This window comes from Nilaparvata lugens, chromosome 12, assembly GCF_014356525.2.
Source record: "Nilaparvata lugens isolate BPH chromosome 12, ASM1435652v1, whole genome shotgun sequence".
In the NCBI taxonomy this organism is placed as follows: domain Eukaryota; kingdom Metazoa; phylum Arthropoda; class Insecta; order Hemiptera; family Delphacidae; genus Nilaparvata; species Nilaparvata lugens.
The window spans coordinates 31,900,471-31,918,436 of NC_052515.1; the positions used below are offsets into that span (position 1 = coordinate 31,900,471).

The 17,966-nt window shown below is 33.2% G+C and overlaps 2 protein-coding genes across 6 annotated transcripts in view; both read right to left on the reverse strand.

The window, feature by feature from the left end:
- LOC111052582 (putative mediator of RNA polymerase II transcription subunit 26) overlaps window positions 1–17,966 on the reverse strand; it is a 56,156-nt gene that overhangs the window by 24,010 nt on the left and 14,180 nt on the right. Inside the window, exon 1 of one of the 2 annotated variants that reach the window (XM_039439352.1) lies at window positions 2,683–2,821. The exons of the other annotated variant lie outside the window; for it this stretch is intronic. The gene's annotated coding sequence lies outside the window, so the exon portion shown is untranslated. Of the gene's footprint in view, window positions 1–2,682; window positions 2,822–17,966 lie in introns of those variants that run through there. 2 annotated transcript variants of the gene reach the window in all.
- On the reverse strand, window positions 4,751–14,329 carry LOC111049036. 4 transcript variants are annotated; one of them, XM_039439355.1, is made up of 5 exons: window positions 12,914–14,304; window positions 11,850–11,979; window positions 8,917–9,088; window positions 6,539–6,638; window positions 4,751–4,889 (listed from the first exon to the last, which is right to left on the reverse strand). In XM_039439355.1, the coding sequence occupies exons 3-5, from the start codon at window positions 9,077–9,079 to the stop codon at window positions 4,826–4,828; spliced, it is 327 nt and encodes a 108-aa protein (XP_039295289.1). In that variant the 5' UTR covers window positions 9,080–9,088; window positions 11,850–11,979; window positions 12,914–14,304; the 3' UTR covers window positions 4,751–4,825. The 4 variants fall into 4 exon arrangements, with proteins under 4 accessions (XP_039295289.1, XP_039295291.1, XP_039295288.1 ...); XM_039439357.1 differs by lacking the exon at window positions 8,917–9,088 and having other exon boundaries at window positions 12,914–14,329; XM_039439354.1 differs by lacking the exon at window positions 12,914–14,304 and having other exon boundaries at window positions 11,850–12,130.

The window sequence follows — 17,966 nt, forward strand, 5'->3', positions numbered from 1 at the left end:
CAATCCACTTTGTTGAATGATGGAAAAGGATAACAATACCATTGCTAATCAAACACTGCAATTATATTCTGGACTTCGCTATAATAACACATGTCATCTGTTTATCAATTATTCAGGTTGACAGCAAGCAACAAAATGGCTGCGTGTCCACACTTTGAAACAATGATTGATTTGGAATCAATAATATGGTGAATAAATATTACAGATATATTATTACATGTATAATTTATTGAATTGTCATCTGATCATCGTAGTGTCCCACACAACACTTAGCTTGCTAAGCTCGCATATCCGTGCATGAATGCATTCAATTCTGTCGTTCTAATAGAAATCAATTGGAAACAAATCTGGTGTGGTGCACCAACACAACATTCCTTGCCGTTATGAAAATTGATCAACTGACGCTGGTGTTCCCGTGCATCTGAAGTTTACTTTTCTAAGATCTGAGCCAGCTGGTGACAGGACAATAGCGCTGCAGACACACGAAGTCTGCTATCTCTTCATAGTGAATGATTTAATAGAATCAACAGTTTCCAATTGAATAATCGTATTTTCTCTAATATCAAGCTTATTTCCAATTTTAGGTGGAAATGCTACTGAACATCAATTGTAGAGATTTTCATGCTCAATCTTTTTCACTTGAAAGTTTTTCTTTAAATTGTATCTGAAGCCTGATAATTGGGAATCTGAAATCAAACTTTGCATAGATGGTGCAGTGCTCCTGAAATTTTTACAGATAAGGGACTTGTGGCAGTTGATAGAGCTTATCAATGACTCTTCTATGTATCAATTTGATCTAAATCGTTGGAGCCGTTTTTGAGAAAATCGCAAAAAACCCTGTTTTGACAACATTTTCGCCATTTTAGCCGCCATCTTGAATTGCATTTGATCGAAATTGTTCGTGTCGGATCCTTATAGTCTGAGTACATTAAGTTCCAAATTTCGAGTCATTCCGTTAATTGGGAGGTGAGATATCGTGTACACAGACGCACATACACTCATACAAACACACACACACCACAACACACACACACACACACACCACACACACACCACACACACACACACACACACACACCACACACACACACACACACACACACACACACACAACACACACACACCACACACACACACACAACACACACACACACACACACAACACACACACACACACACACAGACCAATACCCAAAAACCACTTTTTTGGACTCAGGGGACCTTGAAACGTATAGAAATTTAGAAATTGGGGTACCTTAATTTTTTTTGGAAAGTAATACTTTCCTTACTTATGGTAATAGGGCAAGGAAAATTAAAATAGTTTCAAATTCCATTCAATTATTTATCGTCCAATAATCTTCATACTAGTCTAATTGATTAGAATGTCTATTGCTATGTTGTCAAATATTTAGAAGTGTATAAGATAGTTTGTATATACCGTACGTATATCGTATATACCGAGTACAGCACAGTACTCCACATACATTATCATTCTCAACTATTATATATTAAGATGATTACGTGGGCTCTAGTTCTTAGTTTTAAGCAGTAATAATGTGCTTTATACAACCACAAGAAAGGGAAATACTTGTTCCTCTGAAGGGAAATGAATTGGAAATTTGAAAGAATAAATTGTTTCTCTACTCCTCCCTCCGTGATGTAACCTAATAAGTTCCATCCCCAAAATGATTGGTTAGTCAACGTGTTATTTTTGAAATACATTATTTTATAGAATATGATGAGAATTTTATTTTTGATAAACACTATTACGGTACCCTCGTGATATTCTCAAATTGTTTACAACTAGTTTCCATATTCTCAAGTGTCCTTTTCCAAATAAATTACTTTTTTGTTGCAAACAAATATAATTTTTTTCAAACTAGTCATGTTTGATTTAAAAGGGTGAACGTCATATTACAAGGGTAAGCTGTTATCCTGAAATGATTGATTGATTGATTGATTGATTGATTGATTGAGTACTTTATTTATGTAGATTACAATATACTGGCTTATACACTTATATACAATAGCTTACAATACAGCAAAATTATAGATGAATTTACATAATATAGACTAAGAAAATAATTATTGAACTGTATATGATATGAAAAAGTAATTTGTAATATAATAACTATAGATATTATATTGTTATGCATCTACATAAATTGGCGGAGCTTTGGACATATCAATGTCCATTCTTCGGAAAGAATATTAAAAATATCCTCCCCACTAACTCTCTACCAAAAAATAGAGAGAAATGATATAGAGAAAAAAACACAGGAATATAGTATATAGGGCATTTGAGTTCCAAAATTCACTGATAAATCAAGCTGATAGTCCTAGTAGTTATTTTTGGTGAAGCAATGTGACACCGGTCTCTCATACTGTGCCGTTTTCACACACTCACCCGGACAAAACAGTAATGATAGACTGTTGTTGACAGTACTCGACTTGAGTTGACAAAAATCGGCTTGAAATTTGGAACATAAAAATATAGAGTGTTAAGTTTGGACATGGCTTGAGTTAACAGTGGAATTCGCAACATAAACGCCATTTATCATGGGATAACTTCTCACGCTACCTTTTCTCCTGGTTCAACTTTCAAGTAACGTAGCCCTATTATGAACACTTTATAATAATATAGTTGAGAAGCTCAAGAAAAAGGCATTCATAGTGACTTACCCTTATCCCTTAAGGCAACACTTGACACACAGACTTCAGAAATTACTGACAATATTGTAGTACTAACACCACAGTAACTCTACCAACTATCCTCTACGTGTCTATTTCAAATCCTTATATATGAGACTTCTATTTCGTTCTCTAGCCTCAACCAATCACAGAGTCACACGATAAAATCGAATTGCGTCAATATGGAATAGCTCATCCAATCGCAGTATTACACGACAGATCAAATGGGACGATGACAAACTGGGCTGATGACAACCTGGGCTGACAACAAACTAGGCTGATCCAAAGTTGCACGCCGACAAACTGGGCTGCATTCCTGAGAGCATAAGTTTGGTGGTGCATGCAATAACAAGCTTGCACTTCTCAGATTTTTTACCAGGTGACAAAGTTGCACGCCGACAAACTGGGCTGCATTCCTTAGAGTGCAAGTTTGGCAGTGCATGCAACGACAAACTGGGCTGGAAAACCTGCCCAATTTGTCGTCTGCCCACTTTGTGCCAGCCCAGTTTGACGTGGCTCCAGGACGATGAAAAACCGCGCCATGCAAGTTTGGCGGTGCATGCAACGACAAACTGGCACTTCTCTGATTTTGTTACCCAGCGACAAAGTTGCACGCCGTCAAACTGTGCTGCATTCCTTGAGTCATTTTCGGGTAATTCTTTATGTCAATATTCCAAATTATAATAATTTATTCATACACCTACACTCTCAACTTACAAGTAACAAGACATTCACTGCTGAAGGCTGATTCACACGGTGACAGTTGGCTTGCCAGTTGAGGTAGCCAGTCACTGGATGCCAATGACTGGCACTGTGTAAACGGATCACGCCAGTTTCGAGCTCGAAATGCAGGCTCTAATCAGGCTGGTGCTGCGAGCTAAAATCAAGGTCGCGTTGCGAGCTCGATTCAGGCCCGAGATGCACGGTCGAATCAGGATTGAGATGCAGTCTTGACTCAGGCTTGAAACGCATGCTGGATGCAATCCCCCCATTCAAGGCCACCTGGCACACCTTTCACGAAATGCAAGCTCGATTCTATTGTGATTCTAGATCAATCAGAGTCTGATTCAAGCTGTATGTTTGGAGTGAATCAATCCTGATTCAAGGCATACTGCCTTCTTGAAGTGAGCTTGTTTCAGCTTCGAATCATGAATCTGATTCAAGGCCAGTGCAATCCAATATCAATGCTTAATCATAATTCAAATTTCATCCAGAATTTGAAATGAATCTGTAATTCTTATTATTCATGATTCAATTATTCTTCCAAACTAATGCTCCAATCTTACTATTGCCTTAATAATCTATTTCTTTACTCAGTGGACATCCATACATTCTATATATAGATGAAATCTATATAATATATAGATTATATTATATATATATATATATACTATATAATATATATATTTTGTATAGATTTCTTCTATATATAGAATGTATGGATGTCCACTGAGTATAGAAATAGAGTATTAAGGCAATAGTAAGATTGGAGCATTAGTTTGGAAGAATAATTGAATCATGAATAATAAGAATTACAGATTTATTTCAAATTCTGGATGAAATTTGAATTATGATTAAGCATTGATATTGGATTGCACTGGCCATGAATCAGATTATTAATATATATTTTATATTTTCAATATTATTCAAATTGAAATATTCCTTAAAATTCTCCTGTGAATGGCAAATTACTTATTCATTCTCTCCTGTCAGGGCAGTCTATAAACTGTCTCTGTAGCTGTATTAATTGAGTCGAGATCGACCTCTGCTAACCAATAACAGCTTGCAGACTGTCCTGAGAGGGAGCAGTGCATGAGTCACTCGCCATTTGATGAATTAATTAAATCAAATCTGCTCCAGTTCAAACAGCCCTCTATGCTTGCAACACCTCAAATGGAATACAGTTCATATACATCTGAGTAACACATCAATATTATTACTTTGAATATCTATTAAAATATTAAATATTATATATTAATATCTATATTAGTTTATTTTCTTTAAAGCTTAATTCCAGAGTATATCATTATGAGCGAAAAATGTAAATAAGAAAACATTATTTTCAATAAAATGCAATGATTTTTATTAAATATTACAAAAATTGAACTTTTAATTTATAACTTATTATATATTTTTACTTTGAACTGCTATCGTCCTCGATTTGAGCTTCATGAGGCGTAGTCTCTCTGCTCTTGGTCCTGTAAAATATGAAATGTACAGTTTAGTGGGATAACTTAATAGGTTATTATGAGTAAAATATGAAATTTCTCGGTAATCTATTCTCAGAATGCTGATTATGTAGCTTATCAAATCATACAGAGTGTCCCAAAAATACATACATCAGTACTACCACAACCACGGTATTCTATTCTTCAAGGTATATTCTGAATCCTCCATAGTTTTCATGTAATCCGGCATTTAATTTTTTAAAAATAATCACCATATTTATTTAATGGATGAACATTTTCCTTAGAAATTTAGAATGGTATCATGTCTACATTAAAGTTTTAAATTTAAGTTTACTGTCTGAATCATGGTTCAATGGAAATGTGTATGATGAGTAAAATTCAGAGCTTCCAATTCTCAAGAGAATTATGCCTGATTTTGTAAATTCCTATAATAAATTACTGAGATATAGTTATTTTTGTCTTCTAGCTTTGTCTACGTGTCCTCGAAAAAACTCAAGGGCAAGGTACCATATGGTTCTTGGAGTGATATCCATGCCATTTCAAAAATATCATGCAAAAAACTTTTATAAATTGGAGTCTGTTATACATACTGTAACTTTCAGGATAAGTTATTGGTCAAATACTCTACCTTTTGACATACATAAATGAACTTCAACCCCTCATAAGGGGTTGACTTAGGCCTTCAAAAGGACATCTCATTTACATTTATGACAGTTTGGCACACTGTCAAACGAGAGAAGGGGAGCATTTCGAGCATCTTTTGAAATTAAATGTAACAGATTACTAAATAAATAATCAGTTTTTCAATGTGTTTCGTTATTCATTGAAAAAGTGTTGTTTTAAGTTTTATTACTTTTATCAATCATTTCTATAAAAACTAGAACTAAATCAGCCCCCATTTTTGATAAAAGTATCATAGAACATTTTCATTGATGTCATCATTCTTGTTTTAAAAAGGCCTTTAAAATTATATACCACACAATGGGTGTTTACATTTTAAATATTTGAGTTACAACCCCTCATCTCTTTAAAAACTAAAACTTCAATCAGCCGCCATTGTGGATACAAGTATCATAGAACATTCTTATTGATGCCACCTTTCTTGTTTTAATAATACCTTTACAATGATTAACCACACAATGGGTGTTTACATTTTAAATATTCCAGTTACAACCCCCAAGTAAACCCCTTATGAGGGGTTGGAACTCAGTTGTACATTAAAAGGTAGAGTATTCTATCAATAACTTATCCTGGAAGTTACAGTATTATATCTACAACAGTCTCCAAATTATTGAAGGGTTTCCATACATATGACTCACTCTGTATATGTGCATATGTATCGTTGAATTTCAAAGGTTGTTGAAAAACTGTGTTTGAAGGAGGTTCCGTCTTTGGATAGCAGTGATTAGATATTGGATACAAAAAAGCAAACATGTAGAAGAAATTGGAAAAGAGTATTGGGAGCAAGCGGTGAAGTGGACGAAATGATGGATTCTTCTTTGATTCAAGTAACTGATTTGGAATTTTTCCAGATGTATTGGGACCACTAATTCATGATTATTCCATACTTTTTCATCAATAACAAAAAATCATGGTTAGAAATGATCCCCTAAATAATTTACGTTGTAATTTCAAACAATAAAAAATTGTTCACTCACCTTCTCAACAACCTTGTTCTGGCTTGTTGAAACCATTTCGACGCCAACGATCCATATTTCACTTCAATTGCAATGTCACCAAAAAACGTTTGAACAGCAACTGTAACAAAATTGGATAAGAAATAATATAGCAATACATTGATATATACAGTCATAGTGATAGTATAGCAAACAATGGGCTACTAGATCACCTTCTTTTACATAATAGGTGGCAAATTAAAAATTGCATCAATATTATTGAACTCATGATGAAATATACCTCTTGGAGATTACCAACATCTTTAATTCTCTTAAAATGTAAACAAATGGGTTTTTTTCAAACTTCAACCCATATAATCATAAGTCAGAATTTATTCAAGAGAAACACAGAATCCTATTGATGCAAAAATACTGCAAAATTGCCACAAAAAAATTCTAATAAAATAACATTCTCGTATGGTATGAAAATGAAAATATTTTAGCAAAACCTTGATCCCCCGCATCAATGAGCAAGAAGCAGCATAGGTTCAGCCTTACAATAGACCATAAGAATTATTGTTATGCTCTTAATTGTAGAACTAGTTATAGCCTAATAGATAATTTTATGACAAAAAATAGCATTTCAATGCTATAGATAATTTTGATTTAATTTCTTAAATGCTCTTGTCTCAAAATTTCAAATTTTAGAATTATTGGTTCTTGTTCTAAGGTACAGTTTCAATGTTGGATATGTTACAAGAAGTTTGACGAATGAGTGAACTGGCAGAAGTGTTAACCGCGGCTAGAATGCCACCTTTAATCTTAGTGTTGTGATTACCAGAATAGTCCAGTCACTATATATATAGTGCTTGCAATTTAAATTGTAGTTCTGATTTCTTAATATATTGTGCGGATACAGAAGAAAAATCCAGAACCAATTTTTTCATGCAAAATTTCCTTTACTAGATACAGAGTGGCCCAAAAACTCGTATTTTCAGTTATTTGTTCAGTTCTCAGCTATTTCCAACATATCCAGTAATCGGACAGAAGAACTCGCTGTAGCCTTTTTTTAAGATTATGAAATTCTGAATAAATGATATTATTCTCAACTCTCCAATGAGTACTGAGTTGAATTTTTCAAGAACGAGTAAAATTTTGAGAAGAAATTAATTTTGATGAATTTCAGTTTTTGATCATCAATATCATCCAATTGTTCCCATTTAAATGAGAAATTCGAATTTTCTCTGGTCGTGATTTTGTGCTCCACAATCTGAGATCAGGTAGAGTGCTCTATCTCATATAGATTTGAATGGTAACAATCGGAAGATATTGATAATCAAAAACAAAAATTCAACAAAGTTGATTTTTTCCTTAAAATTTTACTCATTTTTGAAAAATTGTAACTCAGTACGGTTCTCTTATTAAAGATAAAGAGTTCCGAGTGGTCTCATTTTTTTCAGAATTTCATCATCTGAAAAAGGCGAGAACGAATTTCTCTGTCCGATTAGGTACTGGATTTGTAGGAAATAACTGAAAACTGGATAAATAATCAAAAATACAAGGTTTTTGGGCCACTCTGTATCTTTATAGCACAAGACTACTCTTGAATAATACATAAAAATAGAAATCTAAGAAAAATAGGAATAGTATAATATAGAAATAATATTCTAATATTTTTATTTATAAGAAAAATATTATCATGAAAATATTGGTTGGTTCTGAATTTATTTATCCATTTGTGGATACAATCTCAAATAATATAAATATAATTGGGAAACAATAGCAGGCTTTGCCCAAAACTATTTTATTGCCAAATATTGATAGGTAATGGATAATGTCCCAAAATGTTTTTAAGTTTTTACTGCTGAAAGTTCAAGTTTAAATTTCATTGATGTATCAAAAAATATAGTTATTAAAAATCAGAAATAGAATATAAACTGCCAGCAGGCCCCCTTTTTCATGTCTATATTGACTGGACTAATATGGTTGCAACTTTGAGCAAGCTATTGTGAACGCATTACCGTACTGGGAAAAAACATACCTATAGTCTTTTTTCTTTAGGGCTACTCTTGAATAATACATAAAAATAGAAATCTAAGAAAAATAGGAATAGTACCTATAATATAGAAATAATATTCTAATATTTTTATTTATAAGAAAAATATGCTAATTTTAAAATGGGTACTTGAATTTCTGTTTGTTTTTATTCGTACATAGGTACCTACAGGTATGGTTTGAAAAACAAATACGGCACAAATATGGTTTGAAAATACATCTACTACAGTGCAGTGTAAATATGGCCTAAAACGCTAACCTTGCTAACATATAAATTAACATACAATAAAAATAAGTAACATCCATATTTACATAACCAAAAATGTCATATATTCGACTATAAAGGAATACGGTAGCCTACTTACTCAGTATGCATTTCGATATCTCACTCCCATGAAATGGAGTTTTTGTGTTCCCGTTTGATGCACGGCCAGTATATGAGAATTTCATGGCCAGCTCATCAATCATTAATCTTCTCAAGATATTATTGACACATTGGCCAATATTAGCGCTCCCCACTGTCCTCATATGCTTTATCTAAAAAAATCAAAACAATTTTATTAGTACTGTGTAAAATGATCAGTCATAAATGGTTTGCGAAATGAAGGACATTCATTCCGCAAAAACGTTATTTTTGAGTGGAGCTCAGTTCTGTTTAACTTATAGTAAGATTATTCTAGGAAAGAAGCTGAAAGAAATCTACGATGTCTCTCAGATGACGTTCCAAAAATGATGCAGTAAAATGCGCGCGTGGGGGCCCTGCACTCTTAGACTCCCTATGTTCAATACAAATTAACAGAAAATTTCATAACTATACTCACTATAGGGGTTATCTTTCCTATTAGTTGAAGAGATCCAAACATACAGTTACAGTATTTGACAATTCAATGTTATGTCTTCATGTAATCACGATTTCCACGGTTTGAGTTAATTTTAAAGAATAATGGTCATTAAATTTTCTCAGCATTGAACTTTACACAAGTTCTATCCTTTCAAGATACAAGGTTATTATTAAATATTCAGTTATATTCCTTCCAAAACCTTGCGAATTCTAATAAACATTGAAGTTGAAAATATTTTACTAGTTCTGTTGAATATCCAAACAAATTTTGCGTTGGAAATAATCGATTCATGTCATCATAATGTCTCTAAAAGAAAAAAGTTATAAATTTGATAAGAGATCCTTTTCTATTCATTGGAAATTGTATCGGTAGATGCGTTCCTTTTTTGAATTAAAAGTTTAAAATACTCCTCTGAAACACTTTGTATAACAAGGCATGAGCATAATGTACCTAGATTGTAAACCACATCGTCTTTGACTTTGGTGTAGGCTACTTATCGGATAATACACTAAATGGATAAATAACTAATTGAATGAATAAATCAAGACATACCTATATAATATTTTTTCGTTGGGGCTATTCTTAAATAGAAATAAAAAATAAAACTCCAAGTACCCTTTTTTAAATTGTTTATTTACGAAATGTTTCGACCTTGATACCATTATCATGTAATTGAATAAAATAAAATGAATAAAAAATAACATTGAATAGATACTATTACAAGCTTCTTATTTCTGATCATAGCTAGTACATTCATATGATTTTTCAAACTGTTAATTTTGAATTTATATTTAATAATGATAATAATAATAATACTGAGGATGATGCCCACATAAGCTCATAGGCTTGTGCGTGGGTAATGAGTGAGAGGGATGATGATGAGAGGTGACTACTTTTTAGTTAGTCAAGACCGTCGGCTTATCGTCTCCTCTGAAAGACCATATCTATGTGATTGTGCTGTGGTCAAAAACTTTTGCCCCCGGTCGAGATTAGAACTCAGGTTCTCTTGATAATTAGACCGGTTCATTATCACTTACTCTAACGAGCCATCCAGTTAAATTTGCATGATTTTATAAAAAAAGGATTATTGATGTCCAATTGAACTGAATTTATTATTTTATCTCTGTTTAATCATGGAAATATAAGTGTAAAACTGGGGCCCTGAAACCTGCACTGAATGTTAAAGACGAATTTCACATTTATGCGCCGGCAAATTAATAAGAGATAAAATAATAAATTTAATTCAATTGGACATCAATAACCCTATTTTTGATAAAATCATGCAAATATAAATTTAAAATTTACAGTCCTAGTCTGGAAAATCATATCAATGTACTAGCATAAGTGATCAGGAATAAGTAGCTTGTGATAGTATTTATTTAATGCTATTTTCTATTCAATTACATGATAATGGCATCATGGCCAAAACATGTCGTAGGTATATAAAAAATTTTAAAAAAGTGTACTTAGATTTTTATTTTTTATTTGGGGCTATTCTTAAATAGAAATAAAAAATAAAACTCCAAGTACCCTTTTTTAAATTGTTTATTTACGAAATGTTTCGACCTTGATACCATTATCATGTAATTGAATAAAATAAAATGAATAAAAAATAACATTGAATAGATACTATTACAAGCTTCTTATTTCTGATCATAGCTAGTACATTCATATGATTTTTCAAACTGTTAATTTTGAATTTATATTTAATAATGATAATAATAATAATACTGAGGATGATGCCCACATAAGCTCATAGGCTTGTGCGTGGGTAATGAGTGAGAGGGATGATGATGAGAGGTGACTACTTTTTAGTTAGTCAAGACCGTCGGCTTATCGTCTCCTCTGAAAGACCATATCTATGTGATTGTGCTGTGGTCAAAAACTTTTGCCCCCGGTCGAGATTAGAACTCAGGTTCTCTTGATAATTAGACCGGTTCATTATCACTTACTCTAACGAGCCATCCAGTTAAATTTGCATGATTTTATAAAAAAAGGATTATTGATGTCCAATTGAACTGAATTTATTATTTTATCTCTGTTTAATCATGGAAATATAAGTGTAAAACTGGGGCCCTGAAACCTGCACTGAATGTTAAAGACGAATTTCACATTTATGCGCCGGCAAATTAATAAGAGATAAAATAATAAATTTAATTCAATTGGACATCAATAACCCTATTTTTGATAAAATCATGCAAATATAAATTTAAAATTTACAGTCCTAGTCTGGAAAATCATATCAATGTACTAGCATAAGTGATCAGGAATAAGTAGCTTGTGATAGTATTTATTTAATGCTATTTTCTATTCAATTACATGATAATGGCATCATGGCCAAAACATGTCGTAGGTATATAAAAAATTTTAAAAAAGTGTACTTAGATTTTTATTTTTTATTTCTATTCAAGAAATATTTATTATATAAAATATTATATATTGCTGGAGTTACTCACAAACGATTTTCTCCTCCCATTCTGACTGGAAATTGACCATCTCTCTCAATGGAAGTAAAGATTATCTGATGATATTTCCTCATCTATGCAAGCTCTTGTTATTTCACTGCTGTTTGGACTCGCTTCTTCGCTGTAATAGAAACAATAACTGAAATTAGGTCATGATTTTTTTAATTAAAGATAGCAATTAAATTAGAAAATTTCTCGTAACTTTGGTACCGTATTACTATTAAAAAAATGAGTTGATTGAAATTAGGGATTCAATATTAAAAGGAAAAAGAAAATATCAAAAGTTTCCTGATAACATAAAATGAAGCTTGATTGATTGATTGATTGATTACTTTATTAATAGCTTACAATACAGCAAAGTTTTAGATGAATTTACAAACATAAACTAAGGAAAAAATTATTGAACTGTACAATGGTATGAAAAAAAATCAATTTGGAATAACTATACAAGATAATATTGTAATGTATCTAGGTACATAAATTGGCAGAGCTTTGGACATATCAATGTCCATTCTTTGGAAAGAATATTAAAAATATCCTTCCCAGTAACTCTCTACCAAGTGATCAAAGATTATAAAAACAAGGAGTGTCCTATTCAGGAATATTGTATCCCAAATTCAAATCCCAAAAGCAGTGAACAACTAGTGTTCAAAATTTGAATATTTTTCATAAAATGGGATAGACATAGAACATTTTTGAAGAGAAAATAACTGTGGATTCATTCAACTATAGGTATTTTCTTAATAAACTATCAGACTGAGTAAAAGATCAAAAGCGATTGCATGAAATTTTGATTCATTCTAACTCAACATTAAAAATAGAGTTGATACTATTTCAAATAATTTGTAGATAAATAAGAAGTGGGCAATATTTGTAAATTATTTAAAAATTGAGAAAATTATAAAGAAAGACGACTTCATTTCCAAATCTATTTGAAACTTCTGACAATACTGGATCTGACGACATCAAATAAGAATTTTCAAAACAATTTTGTTTCCAATACAATAAATCAAGTTGGTACCGTAATAAAAAATATGGTTGTAGTTTTCATTTACCTGCACTGACACTGTAGACTCAGGAGCAGACACAGTAACGAAGAGGAACGAAGACAAAAATGAAGAACACAGGAAACAGGAAAAACAACAGATAGAAACTCAATAATTAAAACAAACCTATACACTACAACTAACTATCTCACTGGATTACTGGAGCGCACTGTGCGATATGTCATCCACTTTAAAGCTTTAAAGTTTAAACCGTAGTGAAAAGTGAACTAACAAACAGAAATTCTCGAATGGAAGAACTCTTGTCTTGTCTCAGAAATTCAAAACCAAACCATCATACCCTCTCCACTTCGTACCTTGGAGTTGGCCGTTGGACACACTATAGCACGTATAGTGGAGAAATATAGTGGTGACTGGAAAATAGAAAGTAGAAAGTAGGTGCATGTGCGTTTGTGTATGTGTGGGACTGTATGTGTGTGTGAGTGAGAGAGAGAGAAAGTGTGAGTGAGTGAGAGAGTGGGTGTGAGAAAGTGTGTGTTAGAGGGAGAGAGAGTGAGTGAGTGAAGGAGACTGCTAGAGGGCGAGTGTTGGATTCCTGTTTTCAGCCCAAAATGTCACTGACAAAAAGCTGTCTTCCCTTTTGTTTGAAAATTGAATAGGGTAGTGCAAATTCCTGACCATGAAACAAAACATTTTTTGTTGCATGTTCTATCCTTCAGCAGAAAACTGGAAACATGCTCCATGGACTGCTATATAGATCGCTGATTGAGAAGCTCTATCAAATATAAGAAGCAGTTAATATTTTAATTGAATTAAAGTTACGTTAATTTCTAGCGTAATTTTGGGAGGATTTGAAAACATTTTCACCAAAACATCCTAGACCTTAGTAGAGCGTATGTCAAATTGTAACATTTTATTAAAAAGTTCTCAAAAAGCTTATTTAACATTTTATCACAACCCCCAAGCAGCAATTAGATTTTTCTTAAATGAAGGGTTCGCCCTTCATTTAAGAAAAATCTAATTGCTGCTTGGGGCTTGTGAGAGGGATTCTCACAAATGGTTGCTTTTTGTGTAATTTGAAACAGATAAGGTTTGCTACCCAGACAGAAAATCTATTTCCAATTTTTTATTTTAATCTTGTTGAAAAATAGTGATCATTAACATGCTTGCATTTCTCAGCTTAGAATCAGATTTCTGACGAATTTCTCTATACCCATAATATACATTTCATATTATGCAATTCACGATTATATTACATTATTATATAATGCATGATTTGAGTTTCATTCTATAATGTGTATAATTTTCCATCGAATATGCACTTTATTGTATAAATACCTTTTAAGGAATTCATCTGTAGTTCAGTATACTCTTGTACTGAACTATTACAACTGTTGTAACTATTACAACAGTTTTCAATTGAATTTTGTATTTCGTGAAGTGGGGGAATATCAATGCCACAAATCAGGGAATTATTTAACATTTTATCACAACCCCCAAGCAGCAATTAGATTTTTCTTAAATGAAGGGTTCGCCCTTCATTTAAGAAAAATCTAATTGCTGCTTGGGGCTTGTGAGAGGGATTCTCACAAATGGTTGCTTTTTGTGTAATTTGAAACAGATAAGGTTTGCTACCCAGACAGAAAATCTATTTCCAATTTTTTATTTTAATCTTGTTGAAAAATAGTGATCATTAACATGCTTGCATTTCTCAGCTTAGAATCAGATTTCTGACGAATTTCTCTATACCCATAATATACATTTCATATTATGCAATTCACGATTATATTACATTATTATATAATGCATGATTTGAGTTTCATTCTATAATGTGTATAATTTTCCATCGAATATGCACTTTATTGTATAAATACCTTTTAAGGAATTCATCTGTAGTTCAGTATACTCTTGTACTGAACTATTACAACTGTTGTAACTATTACAACAGTTTTCAATTGAATTTTGTATTTCGTGAAGTGGGGGAATATCAATGCCACAAATCAGGGAATTATTTAACATTTTATCACAACCCCCAAGCAGCAATTAGATTTTTTAGATTAGGGCCAAGCCTGTTGTTCCTTCCCAATCATATTTATATGATTTGTTATTGTATCCACGTATAAATAAATAAATAAATATTCATTGGCGAATTTTCATTTCTAATTAGCTAGTCTACGGTGTAGAATCTTAATTCAGATAGCAACTAGGTCTATTGCTTGGTAGGATTGAATGGAATTATTAATTATCAATTGGGAAAGAGTTCAGCAAGTGACTTCTTCATTTCTTCGTCATATTCTCTGATGTGGTGCGATCTTTTCAATTTTTGAGGGACAAGACGTGCCCCTCAAAAAGGTGGAATGAACATAAAAAATGAAAGGAGAGTTGAACAAAAACATATTTCATATGGACTGAATGGAGGTTTCTTTGGAATCTAGTAACATAGCATAAAATAATATAATATATAATCTGAAACATGATAAGTCTGTACCTATATTTTTCTCTCATGACTCACTTTTACGCCAATTGTCTAATGACTCATCATCCATGTCTAGTCTATTCTTTATTCAAATGTTATTCACACTCTTATTATCTCAGTCACTGAATTCACTCCTTATCCAATGTCTCAGTTTTAAAAGTTTACTTAGTTTTTTTTAAGTTTATCTCCCTTTTCTCCTTCCGATTATCAAGATTTATTGACTGATCCTCTAACCTTCAATTATGATTATTATACAATTTCAGAAGCTTCAATCAATTAATAATCAATGTAATTAGTGATTCCATTCAGGGTTGATTTCGATCATGAACTTCAATAAGAGTTCCAGTTCTATGCCAATCACCAGTTCAAATTTTAATCCACCAAATCCGTAGGCCTATAAGCCTACATGTTGTTTGATTAAGACTCTTGAATAAGCGGTCAACCCTTCAATAAATAGCTCTGATCAGTAATAAAATATAGCTCAACTACTTAGTAATAAGTAAGAGACAATTATTGTCTAGAAAGCCTTATACCGTGAATAAACAGGTTTTCTATGTACTATCATCATAACAAATTGTATACATAACAATCGATTGAACAATAACATTGATTTCATTCAAAGTCTACCCTTAAAGAAAATCTTGATTTCATATGAAGATGTGTCAAATAAATTATTCTCTTGTATTTTTTCTTCTGTAAAAGGGGACTCAATTAATGAAACATAAGAGTCACTATCTTCAATATAATATTAGGGCATTTCCAGCAGCTGAATAACTTTTATAACTGAATACAATGAAAACATACTGAATCAGACCAATTCAGCATTCAAAAAAGGCGCTGCACTAAACTTTAGTTCAAAATTCCAACACATGAACACTACAGGTTGGTCTCCTCTCCCCTGTATTGGAGGAGATTTTGGAAGGGAATATCCAAAAAGACAATGTAAAATAGGCTACTCGAGGATTGTTTGACACTCGCAATAGAAGCAAAATTCAAGGGAATGCATAGCAAGCCATATTCAAGATCAATTCAAATCGGCTTTAACTGACAAGGGGTTTTCAAGGCAAAGTCAAGACTTGTTTGACCCATGCAATAAAAGCTAAATTCGAACGAATACCTATCGAGCCATATTCAAGATCAATTCCAATCAAGTCTGTCGGCTTTAACTGACAAGGGGTATTCAAGGCAAAGTCAAGACTTGTTTGACCCATGCAATAAAAGCAAAATTCGAACAAATACCTATCGAGCCATATTCAAGATCGATTCCAACCAAGTTTGTTAGCCTTGAAAAACAAGGGTATGCTGCTTTCGATTCTAGTATGGAAATTCAAGTCAATAATCAGCTGTGGGTAACGTTGTTCAACTCTTATTTGGCAACGTTTCTATCATCTGTTCTAATTTGCATCCTACCAAAGACCTTAAAGAGATAAGGTCTCTCTCTATTTGCATCTTTAAGGTCTTTGCATCCTACTATTTTTTGTGCGGTTGACTATACTGATTTTCTATAAATGAATATTCAAATAACCCTGTCGAAATACCTTATTATTCTACTGTTATTGCAAAGATTAGATTAGACTAAAACCAATTCACAGAGTGGCACAAAAGTCACTGATGGTCAGTTGGTTAAAAGATGAAAACAATTACTGCAATTCATAGTACAATCGCTTCCCGGTGGTTTGGAACCCACCTACAACTGTAGTTATACAGTTCATCTCTGAAATTTAGTATATTAATCTTTCATGATCATTCACCTCATTACCCACGCACAAGCCAAGTGCTCATGTCGGCATCACCCTCAGCATGAAGAAAATAAATGAAAATTGCAGCCCGGGTCATGCAGTTTTGCCTATCAGCGAAGGGTCACGTTACAAAAGAGAATCTGTTGCTTATGAAAAATATACTCTCACTTTCCTTGCCCCATTACCATAGGTAAGGAAAGTATTGCTTTCCGAAAAAATTAAGGTACCCCAACTTCTAAATTTCTATACGTTTCAAGGTCCCCTGAGTCCAAAAAGTGGTTTTTGGGTATTTGACTGTGTGTGTGAGTGTGTGTTGTGTGTGTTGTGTGTGTGTGTGTGTGTGTGTGTGTGTGTGTGTGTGTGTGTGTGTGTGTGTGTGTGTGTGTGTGTGTGTGTGTGTGTGTGTGTGTGTGTGTGTGTGTGTGTGTGTGTGTGTGTGTGTGTGTGTGTGTGTGTGTGTGTGTGTGTGTGTGTGTGTGTGTGTGTGTGTGTGTGTGTGTGTGTGTGTGTGTGTGTGTGTGTGTGTGTGTGTGTGTGTGTGTGTGTGTGTGTGTGTGTGTGTGTGTGTGTGTGTGTGTGTGTGTGTGTGTGTGTGTGTGTGTGTGTGTGTGTGTGTGTGTGTGTGTGTGTGTGTGTGTGTGTGTGTGTGTGTGTGTGTGTGTGTGTGTGTGTGTGTGTGTGTGTGTGTGTGTGTGTGTGTGTGTGTGTGTGTGTGTGTGTGTGTGTGTGTGTGTGTGTGTGTGTGTGTGTGTGTGTGTGTGTGTGTGTGTGTGTGTGTGTGTGTGTGTGTGTGTGTGTGTGTGTGTGTGTGTGTGTGTGTGTGTGTGTGTGTGTGTGTGTGTGTGTGTGTGTGTGTGTGTGTGTGTGTGTGTGTGTGTGTGTGTGTGTG

Bases quoted from the DNA above. Each gene is read 5' to 3' on its own strand.
- LOC111049036 (XM_039439355.1), bottom strand. From the start codon at position 9,079: ATGAGGACAGTGGGGAGCGCTAATATTGGCCAATGTGTCAATAATATC. The intron at 6,639-8,916 runs GTAAGTAGGCTA...ATTTTGTTACAG, and splicing joins GATATCGAAATGCATACTGA to TTGCTGTTCAAACGTTTTTT. The intron at 4,890-6,538 runs GTGAGTGAACAA...CATATTTTACAG, and splicing joins AGAACAAGGTTGTTGAGAAG to GACCAAGAGCAGAGAGACTA.